The sequence below is a fragment of the Bos mutus genome, chromosome 12 (assembly GCF_027580195.1).
Source record: "Bos mutus isolate GX-2022 chromosome 12, NWIPB_WYAK_1.1, whole genome shotgun sequence".
NCBI classification, from domain to species: Eukaryota; Metazoa; Chordata; class Mammalia; order Artiodactyla; family Bovidae; genus Bos; species Bos mutus.
In genome coordinates, this window is record NC_091628.1 from 84,202,890 (window position 1) to 84,216,097 (window position 13,208).

Sequence of the window (13,208 nt, forward strand, 5' to 3'; positions counted from 1 at the left end):
AAGCTCAACATTAAGGCATCACGAAGAGGCTCCCGGCTGGCAGGATGGGTCACACACAGCCTTGCAGGCTATGGTAAGAAATCTGGGTTTTACTCCAAGAGCAGAGGGACGTCACTGGATGGGTTTTCAGCAAGGAACTGACGATCTGATTTACATCCTAAAAAGATCACTTCGGCTGGCCGTGTGGAAAACAGATTAGAGGCGGGCAGGAATGGAAAGAACTGTGGTGGTGTGAACCACGGACAGCAAGTTGCGTTGGAGTAAACGTGTTCAGATTTCACTGATGCTTTAAAACAAGGATACAGTATGTACTTCTGTGCAGTTTAGTTTTTTCCTCTGGTAAGAATGTATTCATGTGCTTATACAATAAAAAGAAAACAAACTGAGCAATGTGTTTTGTTAAAGATGTACTGATTATCACTTGAAACTGAAAACTTTTAGAGAATATTTGTTAACACTAAAGATATTTTATAACTAAGCAGCCAGTTAAGTCAAGAAAGAAGAGCAAAATACCCTGTCTCAAACATTTCTGTTAGACTGTAGTTCAAAGGTATAGCATTGTAATCAAATACTGCAGGGAATATTTTTAGATGATATAGATTCTAAAACTTAAAGCAGTCCTTATCTTTCATAAACACTAAAATATTTATAAACGAAATGATGTCATGTAAAATGTTCCGAAATAATCCACGGGTACAGATGGAATAAGATTGGTCAGGGGTTGTTAATTGTTAACACAGGGAGATGAGTACAGGGAGGTTCATAATATCATTCCCCACCTTGGTAAATGTAAGAAAATTTCACACAGTAAGGTTTTACTTTAAATCTTTTTGGGCTTCCCTGATAGCTCAGCTGGTAGAGAATCGCCTGCAAGGCAGGAGACCCTGGTTTTCGATTCCTGGGTCAGGAAGATCCCCTGGAGACAGGATAGGCTACCCACTCCAGCATTCTTGGGCTTCCCTTATGGCTCAGCTGGTAAAGCATCTGCCTGCAATGCAGGGTACCTGGGTTCAATCCCTGGGTTGAGAAGATCCCCTGCAGAAGGGAAAGGCTAGCCACTCCAGTATTCTGGCCTGGAGAATTCTACTGACGGCGTCCATGGGGTCGCAGAGAGTCTGACACAACAGAGCAACTTTCACTTACTTAAATCTTTTTAAGGGATAGGGGTAGGGAAGTTAAAACAATTAAAGGCAGTTCATTTCGATTTTTTAAAGGTAAATTCTAACATAAACTCTACCTCCACATTTACTCTACCTCCATAAACATTTAGAGTTCCCAGTATAAAGTTTAAAAGATTGTGCATCACATGTACAAATGTGTGTACAGAAAACATGTTAAAATGACACTAAAAAGAGACTGAACTAGGGATCACGTAAGAATGGTGAAAATGCTGTGGCTGAACTCTCTAACCATCCAGTCTATTACAGCTGGTAAAATTAATTTCAAAGGCAAGCTGATGGATTTATCTATGTGCTCACAACACGTAAAGGAAGCAGTCTTCCAATTATCAAGATTTCAAACATCTCCCATTTAATTTTCTCAAAGGGACAATCAGATCAATGTACTCAGTAGAGGATTTCAGATTGCTGGAGGAAGAAATCTGGATAGCAGCTAAACCATTAGTCACAGCACTTTCCTTATCCAGTCACGAAAATGTCTAACAGGAAAGATGTAACACAGAAGGAAATTAAGAAATAAAAAAATAAAAAAAACATGCTGAATACTTTCAGAATATCTATTTCACTTAATTTTCACAACAAACCTAGAAAATAAACCTCTTTCATACTGTGATAACTGAGGAATCTAAGGCTCAGAGAAGTCACCCAAGCTACCTGAAGACTCATGGTAACTGTCAGAACATGACTCAATTTCAAAGCCTAGTTTTATTTGCAGCACAACTCAGAAACCTTTCCACCACATAAACCAGGCTAAGCTCTCTCTCCACAGTTGCTCAGCCTTGCATGCCTCACTCACCCAACCCATCATTTAATGGAACATTTTAACCACAATCTGTTCCAATCTCACAGGTAGACCCTGAGGTTTAGTGGGAGCCAAGGGTACATTTGCAAAGTTCTTTCAACTATTTATTCCAGATGCCTCAGGCCACACATTCTACAGAGAGCCACTGCAGTTTCCTGCTTCAACAGTGCTTGCCAGAGGCTGGACCGAACCAGCACTGCCACACCTCCAACCGGCACCCTGGAGGGTGCCTCGGCCACCTGCCACGACGACGGAGCGCACCTCGAAGGTGTGCCCAAGCGATCACCAGGACTCCGCGGCCGCCATCAACTGCCAGATCCAGCTGGCGCTTCTTGCCTCCTGCATCTCCCTGGCCATGTCTTGCTGCTTTGATCCTGACGGTGCGGCTGTGAAGGATATGCCAAATTTCTTCAGCAGTCTCATGAGGACACAGAATATGCGGAGACACTGATGAAGCTACAAGCCAACAAGGCGGCTGAATCCCAAATTCTTCAGGGTATCAAGAAACTAAACCAGGAGGACTTGGAGAGCAAGCCGGTGGAACACAACAGAACACGTGTTACTCCTGAAAAGCACCTAAGGGAACTGCACAAGCTGGTTACTGACTAGACAATACCCACTTGGGCGACTTCCCCGAGACTCTTTACCTGAATGAGCAGATGAAATCCAAAGGTCTGGGTGACCAGACACCAGCGTGCACCAGATGGGGGCCCTCGAATCTGGCATGGCAGAGGATCTCTCTGACAAGCACACCCTGGGGGACAGAGACCCTGAGAGCTGAGCCCCAGGCTGGCTTCCCACAGCCACAGGGCCACTTTCTTGGTCACTGAGGCCGTGCATGCATGTTCAGGTTACCGTGACCTTTTCTGTAAGTTGGACCAAAACATCCACCTAGGCTCTTTCATTTGCACTAGTCCTTCAAATAAAGCAACGAGGTGTCCCTCCAAAGAGTCTTCTATACTGTCACCCCAGAGGTCCAGTTCCTCTCCAAACTAAGCTTCTCTTGCCTTCAATGATTGAAAGCGGTATCCAGCATTTCTTGTGCCTTTTACCTAAAACTCAGATCCTTATCATGTTACTATCTTATCTAACATCACTCCCACCTAACAATGTGATAAGTAAATACCACTTCCTCTATACAAATTTCAGTCTTCCAGGGAGAATTGATTATCATCCCCCGGTGCACCTCGGTCACTTCTCCTAACGGAACTTGCCACAGCGTGTAAGTGGTGGCTGTGTAGCCCCTTTCCCCGAAAGACAGAGGGCATGCCTCCTAACTGGGATATTTCCCCACCTTCCTCCAAGGCCAGCCCCCTGCTACAGCCAGAGAAATCCTCCCAAAATGCATTCCTAGTAACAATTCTGCAGTGTTTGCACAGCACTGGAGAGATTCAGTCCAAGTCCCTTCAGATCTAAAGGCAAACAGGATCCTGCATGATCAGGTCCCTCATCTGGGTCCAGCCTCCTCACCCCTCACTCTCAAACGCTAAAGAATCTGCCTGCAATGTGGGAGACCTAGGTTCGATCCCTGGGTCGGGAAGATCCCCTGGAGTAGGGAATGGCAACCCACTCCAGTATTCTTGCTTGGAGAATTCCATGGACAGAGGAGCCTGGTGGGCTACAGTCCATGGGGTCACAAAGAGACAAACACTACTGAGTGACTGACACACACAGACAGCACAGGGAACGGGCGGAACCTCCCTGAACACACCAGTTCTCACGCTGCATCCCTTTCAACTTGCCGTTCCACAGAAACGCCTTCCCCACCTGCCCCCCTGGCAAAGTTCCCTCCTCCATCAGGATTCTGCCCTCACACGCAGTTCCCCTGTGAAACTTCCCCTCACTACTTGGGTGAGAAGGCGGGGACGCTCCTCCTCCACTACTTCCCTGTGCATCCCTCCACTCACAGGCACAGGACTTCACTCTGCAATCCCCCAGCCTCAATAAGCTGGCCTGCACAGCTGGCCTGCCAAGTCCCAGACCTGACCAAAACAAGCCTGAGAGAACGAACTGCCTTTTCTTCTTTATATACCACCGAGTCCAGTACCTTGCACAAAGTGGTACTCAAAATTTATTGAATGCTGCTGCTGCTGCTAAGTCGCTTTAGTCGTGTCCGACTCTGTGCGACCCCAGAGACAGCAGCCCACCAGGCTCCCCCGTCCCTGGGATTCTCCAGGCAAGAACACTGGAGTGGGTTGCCATTTCCTTCTCCAATGCATGAAAGTGAAAAGTGAAAGTGAAGTTGCTCAGTCGTATCCGACTCTTAGCGACCCCATGGACTGCAGCCTACCAAGCTCCTCTGTCCATGGATTTTCCAGGCAAGAGTACTGAATGAATGTAACTAAATTCCTTCTTTCTTAAATGTATTATAGTTCATCAATATAATAGAACCTAAGATACACAATAACAATTATAAAAATCAAACCCACCAAAGATTCGTACAGACACTAATATGTTTCTTTAAAAATTGTAAATGTGTCTGCTTCTGCAGTATCTCAACTGTGTATTTTAAGCCATGGATAATTTTTATTCCTTTGCCACATCCTGGGAGACAGTGACAATGAGAGAGGCCTCCTACTTCTGAGAGATAAGACAACCAAACATCCTGCTGTCTTCTGAGCAGCAATAAACAAACAGGTTTCTCCACAGACAAGAGTCAGCCAAAGGTCAGCCAAATATACAGCATGGACGGGGGAAAAGGTGAAGCAGCTAAGTCTTGTACTGAAGTTATAACAGTATTGCTGCTGCTAAGTCGCTTCAGTCGTGTCCGACTCTGTGCGACCCCACAGACGGCAGCCCACCAGGCCCCCCCCAAGATCTGTCATATGTTTACAGAGCAAAAACTAAACAATTTTAAGAAACAAAGTTGAGGGCTTAAAAAGTATGATGTGCTGAGAGTCACAACCAAGACTGAACAACCAGACTGAAAAAGTCAAGAACAAAAGGTTAGAGACGCGAAGGCTCAAGCCAAGGCCAGGTGGCAGAAGGGAAGCTAGCCCGGGGGGGTGGTGTTCAGGCTGGAGCACTTAAGAGTGTCAGGAAGAAAGAGAACTTTAAGATCCTTCTAAAACCGAACATAGGCGGGGAAAAAGAACACAATGCAGGGAGGAAAAAAGTACTGTCTATAAAAGGTCCTATCTAAATTCAAGATCAGAGCAAGACGGGTCAGAGAAAGAAGTCTCAAGACAGAAACAGAACACAGTGGAATCTGGCTCTTCTCCAAAGAACAGGAAGTTCATTATCTTCACAATTCCACAGTCGAGTAAGGACCAATGACAAAACAGTTTTAATAAAAATACACTGAGCTGGAACCCCTAGACCTTGCAAGCATCTCTTTCCAATCTCCCTAGCCTAAAAACTGTTTTAGTATTCAAAGCCAAAAGTTTCCAGGTGGCACTAGTGGTAAAGAATCCACCTGCCAGTACAGGAGACAGCAGAGACACGGGTTCGATCCCTGGGACAGGAAGATTCCCCGGAGGAGGGAAGATCTCCTGGAGGAGGAAATGACAACCTGCTCCAGTATTCTATTACAGTCCATGTTGCTGCAAAGAGTCGGACATAAGTGAGCACATGTGCGCACACACAGCCAGACTTAAAACGGAGCACATGCGCGCACACACACATAGCCAGACTTATAACTGACCACGTGCACGCGCGCACACACACAGACTTAAAGGAAGTTATGTAGCAAGTACATACGAACTATGTCTGCACCAAAATCTTCCTGGGTAAACTAGGAAAATAAAATCTATTGTAACCACGTTTGCTCAATTCCAATGGACTTTAGTCTTCGCTTCAGTTAAATGTGAAAGCATAAATGTTGTGATGGGTTTCCCTTTTCAATGAATTTTAACTTGGAAAATCAGTTTAGAAGCGTTCATATTTAAAAAAAGTTAGAACAGTCAACCTCACTCATCCATTTTGAAAACATTTATTGCAAATCTACTTCATGTCAACATAGTTTAGGTATAGAGATTAACAGCACTTTCCATAAAGCTTATATTCTAGAGAGGCAGACAGACAAGAAATACAAATCAAGTAATTGAGGACAACATTAAGTTTTATGAAGAAAACACAAAAAGGGAAAGGGAGATTATTAACTGACCTAGAGCATGCTTCTTAAACAGCATGTCAGGGCTGAAATATGAACGCTCATTTGGAAAGCTGTTCTCTGAAACCTCCAGAGTATAGGAACAACAAGAATAAAGACACCTACATCAGAAATGAGCTGGGCATGTGGAAGTCAAGTTGATGTGGCAGGAGCCCAGTGAAGGAGAAGATTAAGATGAGAAAAGATATAAGTAAACAGGAGTCAGATACATAAGGCTTTGCAGGCTCTACTGTGTTGAGAAGAGAATAGAAGATGAGGATGTAGCGAGAGAGACTACCAAGGACTCTCTGATCTGAAGTTCCCCTCTCAAGAGAAACAATGATACTGTTCAGTAGCTACAGCGACACATAACATCAAAGCCCAGTTTAAGACGGAAACACTATAGCCTGCTGGAGTGCTGATGTCAGAGCCCCAGTAGAGGAAGAAAGTGATGGTGCAGGAGAAAAACAGCAACTGTAGAAGCAGTCGTTTCAGATGGTGACAGGAAACGGAATCCAGGCCATAAGTATAAAATTGGATTTTGCCAAGAGGAGGGATTTTTGTTTTTAATCATTAATGTTTTTAATCATTAAGTAGCAGAATGGGTACAGATGCAGGTAGGTAGGCTACTAAATTCAGAGGTAGAAAGAAGAAGAAACTGCCCTGTGACGGCTTTCATTTTCTCAATAAAGACAAAGTCTAAAACAGCAGTCCCCAACTTTTTAGCACCAGGGACAGGTTTCCTAGAAGACAATTTTTCCACGGATAGGGTTGGGGAGAGGAGACAGTTTCAGGATGAGTCAAGCACACCACATTTACTGTGTGCTTTGTTTCTATTATCATCACGTCAGCTTCACTTCAGATCAACAGGCATGAGATCTGGAGGTTGGGGACCCCTGGTCACAAAGAATGGGCAAGAGGGACTTTCCTGGTGGTGCAGGGGCTAAGACTCTGAGTTCCCAACGCAGGGGATCTGGGTTCCATCCCTGGTCAGGGAACTAGATCTAAGATGCCACAGCTAAGACCTTGTGCAGCCAAAAACAAAGAATGAGGAAGAAAAGAAAGGAGGATTTCAACTGGAGATTTAAGGAAAGAAGAAAAGGTCTGAGACACTAACTTTCCAGAACACTAGGGAACTGTAGGAATTGTAGCTAGGAATGCTAGCAGTACTGAGTATGCACTGGAAAGAGAGACTATATGCTTAAAATGAGACCTGTCAGCAAGGTTATCTTCATTTTTCTCCATCCATGATCAGCTCTGAGGTTCAACAAACCAGTTGGCCAGGTTGAATTTAAATCAGTTCAAATTTTGGCAAGTGAATAAAACCAAAGTTTACATGGACAAGAAAATTAAAGGGTGCTTCCAATGGACTGACTACAAGATAGATCATGAAATCCACATTGAGCAAGTAGCAAGAGAACACAGATGCTTCACAAAACATGCGTTATATCCCCAAGTTGTCTATAAATGCAAAGACAAAAGCCAAGAGTTCTATACTGCGTGTAGCTCACCTATAAAGAGCACTACAGTGAAGCCTCTGCTAGCCGATTAAATGAGTCTTCGTATTCTAGAACTCCGAATGACACAAACTCATCAGACTTTTAAAACTTATCTTCAAAAATTTAAAAAGCAGTATCCCAAAGATCTTGAAAAATCAATTTATGGCCGATATGATGTTTTTGTTCTTAAGAGCAAGTGACTGCGTTCCCATGATATTTCCATACAAAGAAACATTAATAACTGGACAATAATCAGGGGAACACTATGGCAAGAGAAATTAAACTTAACCACAATTCATTAACTTCATATGGGAAAGTAAAGCCTATTGACTACTGGCCATTCCATTTCAGCACAACTCCCCCATCCCACAGTAACTAAACTACTCCATTTCTGGGCACTCGCTCAGTAAATACTAACTAGTCAAGTGAATTGGGACCTGGACACTACTGCTAAATAACAGCCTATAACATTAGATGAACTTAAAATAACTTTCTAGAAGCTCTCTGATAGTCTGCTACAATACTTAGTTTACAGGAGTTACCCCTTATTCTCAGGGAATACATTCCAAAATCCCCGTGGTTATCAAAACACGGATAGTACTGAACCCTATATATACATTTAGGGCTTCCCTGATAGCTCAATTGGTAAAGAATCTGCCTGAAATGCGGGAGACCCCGGTTCGATTACTGAGTCAGGAAGAGCCACTGGAGTCGGGATAGGCTACCCACTCCGGTATTCTTCGGCTTCCTTGTGGCTCAGCTGGTGAAGAATCTGCCCACAATGCAGGAGACCTGAGTTCGAGCCCTGGATTGGGAAGATCCCCTGGAGAAGAGAAAGGCTACCCACTCCAGTATTCTGGCCTAGAAAATTCCATGGACTGTATAATGTGGCTGCAACGAGTCGGATATGACTGAGCGACTTTCACACACACACTATATACACATTATATTTTCCTATTCATACGCACTTATCATTATGATAAGGTTGATTTAAAAATTAGACAGAGATCAACAATAGTAAAAGAACAATTATCACAATATACTATAATAAAAGATGTGAATGTTGTGCCCTCTTCTCAAAATATCTTATTGTACAAATGGAATGCCTTTCCCATCTTACCTGAGCACTTATCAAAGACTGTGACCACAACTTCCTTAGTCTGAGGTGCGACAGTCAAACTAGCACAAATTACTTTTTCCTTTTTCACAATTTCACAGATAGGAGACTGATTCTTACCACAGATCTTAGCAACCGAGCACACAGTTTTGTTTTGTTTTTTTCTTTCCTTACTAAGACACAGACTTTTTTCACTTAAAGGCAGCAGTTTACAGCTTCTCTTGGCATATCCAAACTTCCAAATTGTCAGCATCACCAGGTTTGCACTTTAGGGCCATTATTAAGTAAAAGAAGGGTTACCTGAACACAAGCTCTGCAACAGTGCTGATAATCCAGATGGCTACTAAGTGACAGGCTGGATACAGGGGACAAAGAGATGATTCATGGCCAGAGCAAGACCGTGTGAGATTTCATCATGCTATTCAGAAAGGTTTGCAATTTAAAACTTATGAATTGTTTATTTTGGGAATTTCCCATTTAATATTTCACACCACAGTTTACCACAAGTAACTGAAACCAAGAAAAGAGAAACCACAGGTAAGGGGAAGAGGGTATATAAATTACTGAAAGTCCTTTGCTTTTGCTATTTATTACCTTCATATTTAAATAATGTCAAGAAAATCCTAGCGAGCACAGTTCACATAAGAAATATCACCATCTTTTGTAACTATTCTTTTCCCAGCGTCCAAAGTATATGGTTTTGTCAGGTCAGTTCAGTGAAATAAAGATAAACTGAGTTCAGAAAAGAATGTTAAGGAAGAAAGAGATAAAAGAAGGTTTGGTTCCCAGGTTATGTTCCCACTTAAATCACCAAATAGAACACACCATTAGCGGAGAATTAAAATAGCTTCCTTATCTGTAACATAAGAATACTAAAGTAGATAATACAAAAGTTTTTCTTCTGCTCCAAAAATTCTATTCCTAAACTAGTGCTTCAGACTTCCTTCTTTCAAAGGCCTTTTGGAAAAGGGCTGCTAAAAGATTTAACCTTTCAATTCATGAGCCTATTAAATAGTTTATTTCTCTGAATTACAATTAACCGAAAAGCCTAGGGAAACAAATAAGTATTTTTAAATCCGACACAACTAGGCCCCCTAAGCTAATTACTGGGGACACTCTGCAATACAACTCTTTCATATTCACTCTCCTCACACCTGTTCTGTGTCTTCCGTCTCCAAGCCTGGGCCCAGTAGTGGAACCATGCGGTCCTAAGTGCCTCCAGAAAGACAGCTTAGAAAACTCAGACACTCAGCTTACTTGGGAAAACTCGAGCTAACAGCTTGCTTTCAGAGGTTCTTGCCTATCTTTACATCTCCATCAAATAAAATAGATACCTGGTTTACACAACAGATACCTAATTTAACTCCACTGCATAACTCATTATACCAGTGAGTCCTTTTTAGACATGCAAAATTTCAGGTCCCACCTAGACTTACTGAATCAAGGACTTTGGGAGTGAGGCTCACCACTTTGTTTAAAAAGGAATCCAGGTGACCACACACTCAAGCTTGAGAACCACTGTATTAAAGACATCAGGAAAATTCTCTTCCTGTTCATTACTGCTGGTGGCAAACAAACAAATAGAAAGGCTGAATTTTCTCAGCTGCCAGTACTTACAAGTGCTTGGGCCCACAGGATACCCTCAGCCACTTAACTTCTGTCTCCAGTCCACAAGCAAGATGAACTTTAGAGTCAAATAATGTAAGTTCAACTTATGTCTCTTAGAGTTAACAGCTATGTGACCTTATCCAAGTTAAATTCTTAGAGCCTCAGTTTCCTCATCTGGAGAGTAGAAACAACATCTTGTACCTCCTTGAACAGGAGATAGCTTACAGAAAGGTGGCCAGGAGAGTGCCAGGTACCATCGATAAGTTTAGGAACTTTTTCCTTTCTTCTCTACCACCTGGACCAAGTCCTGGCCACCTCACACAGACAATACCCTAAAGAAGACAGCACTTTGGCACCCCTCTGTGAAATGTCACCATGCGTTCCACATTGGGTGAATAGCTCTCGGGTGAGGTTTTCCTTCTGGAAAATACTACAAGATAGAAATGAAGTGTTAAAGTCCTACAGAATCATATACAGAACAGTGATTCTAAAAAGACAGCCTATAAGCCAGTGGAAAAGGCAAACCTTACACAGGTGTATACCTGTGTAACTTAAAATAATAATTCACGTTAAGCAGAACATAGGCAACTTTCTCTTCAAAGTGAAGTATCAGTCCATCAGTGGTGTCCAACTCTTTGCAACCCCATGGACTATAGCCCACCAGGCTTCTCTGTCCATGGAATTCTTTAGGCCAGGACACTGGAGTGGGTTGCCATTCCCTTCTCCAGGGGATCTTCCTGACCCAGGGATCAAACCCAGGTCTCCCGCACTACAGGCGGATTCTTTACCATCTGAGCCACCAAGGAAGCTCAGTTTTCTCTTAAGTGGCCAAAATTAATTAATGCTAACTGTACTACACTTCATAGGGTAGGAGATAGTTAACATTAAAATATGTAAAAGAAGTGGAATACATGACCTATATTAAAGGTCAAGGTCCAGGCATTGCAGTCCCAATTCCATATATTTTTCTGGGGCAGCCTCACTGTCAAATTCTTTTTCCCAATGTTGCCATGCCACATATTCTGCTTTCTGATTTAAAAAAAAAATATGGTCCTCCGGAACACCACCCACCCCGCCCCGCCAAAAAAAAAAAAAAAAACAGCTGCTATGAATAAGACCTAAAAATTGGAGAGTATTACTCTTTTTCCAAGTTGAAAATCTGGAGGGGATTTTACCAGCAACAATTCCTGCCTTCAGCTCTTCACTCCCTCTAATACGAAATCCAATATTAAACTGTTTAATTTGACCTCCGTAACTACTAGCCTGTTCACGGGGCTGGAAACAGTTGAGTGCACGACATGACTTCACTATACTCGAATATTCCGCAGGGTAACCACGCTTGGAGCATCAGATCAATGGGCACTCCCGGCTTTCATTCTTACTCCTGCCCGCTGACAACTAAGACGGGACAACCCTCAGTTTCCTGTTAAGAGCAGCCAACATACCAAACTGTAGGACTGAAGTGAAAATTAGCGTTCGTATCTTCTTAAAGTGGATTCCCTACCACCCCACCCCCACCCCAGGGAACTCGTAAAAGGAAAGGCTGAGTGACATCAGACTGGAAACTGTAAAGCCACAAACTTTTAGTGCCTTGCCCGCCGGGAGCTTGAATTTCAGCAGCGGCTCCTTAACGCACCAAGCTAACAACTTCGAGACACAACCCAGAGCAGAGTGGGGTGACGGTTACTCACTTCTAACATCCAACACGACACTGTCCCCTCCACCTCCCGGAACTCCAAAGCCAAAGCACCCTCCCTTCGGGCCACCTTTACAGCCTCCTCCCAGCACCGCTGACCCGGAGCCCCCGGCGCCGATCGAGGGTCCCAAGCGAGGCCGGGACCGGACAGCCGCCCGGGTCTCCGCGCCCTAGGACTCCCCAGAAGTCGCCGCCCCGCTTCCCGCCGGCCCCACCGGCCCGGCTCCTCAGTCCATACCCGCGGTTCCGCGGCCCGCCGCTGCCCGCACCTCTCCCCCAGACAAACCCGGAACCGGGAGCCGGCCCCCGCCCTGGGGCGGGCTCAGGCCCAGGCCGGCCGCGGAGTCCCCGGCTCCCGCCCCGACCGCCCCGAGACGCTCGACTGGGAAGCGCCGGGAGGCCTGGCCGCCCCTCCACCCCCCACCACACCCGGCGCGCGCCTCCTCCGGGCCGGGGCGGGACACGACTCACCTTCGTACTGCAGGTCCACCAGGACCAGCAGGAAAGGGAACACCGAGCCCAGCCGGCTGGTCACAGAGCCGGGGGCCACCATGTCCGAGAGCGCGGGCGCAGAGGAGGAGCAAAGCTGCGGGGCCCACCAGCCCCCCGCCGCGGCGCTCAGGCTGCAGCTGCGGCCGCCCGCCCGCAGTCTGCTCTCGCTCGGGCCTAAGGCGGCTGGCGCCTAGAGGAGGGAGGCGGCAGCGGCGGCGGCGGCAGCGGCGGCGGGCGGGGTCCTAGCTACGCCACGCCCCCAGCGCCGCCGCGGCCCAATCGCCTCCTTCCTGATTGCGCTTCTACTGGGCTCGCCGGGATCGTGGTTCGCGCTGATAGGCCGCGGGGGCCGCCGCCCCGCCCCGTCTCTGATAGGATAACGTGGAAGCACGAGACGAGGCTGCGTCCGCCGGTGGCGGAGCTGTCAGAAGCTCTAAACCGCCGCTGCCGGGCCGAGGGGAGGCGGCCCGGGGAGGTTTGTGTGGCGGCCGCCGAGTCCGCATGCGCAGGCCGCCCAACTCTTTTTGGGTCGGCCCCCAGCGCGCCGGCTTGGCTAGGAGGAGAAGGCTGTCAGCAATCCGAAGTTTTCCGGCGTGTTGTTTGGAGAGAGAGAGAGAAGGGAAGCCGCCGCGTCCGGGATGAGAAGCCAGACCTGATGCCAGGAAGTCTGCGGGGCTGGATCGCGGAACAGGACGAGTCGCAGAGCCTGCTGCCCTCCCGCTGAGT

At 45.9% G+C, this 13,208-nt stretch overlaps 1 protein-coding gene across 1 annotated transcript in view; it reads right to left on the reverse strand.

Annotated features, from left to right (window-relative positions):
• Positions 1–12,697, reverse strand: part of DNAJC3 (DnaJ heat shock protein family (Hsp40) member C3) — a 67,104-nt gene extending 54,407 nt beyond the window's left edge. The window contains exon 1 of the mRNA XM_070380812.1: positions 12,462–12,697. Within this exon, the coding sequence (XP_070236913.1) occupies positions 12,462–12,543 (82 nt within the window). The 5' untranslated portion in view covers positions 12,544–12,697. The remainder of the gene's footprint in view (positions 1–12,461) is intronic.
• Between the last annotated feature and the right edge of the window lie 511 nt (positions 12,698–13,208).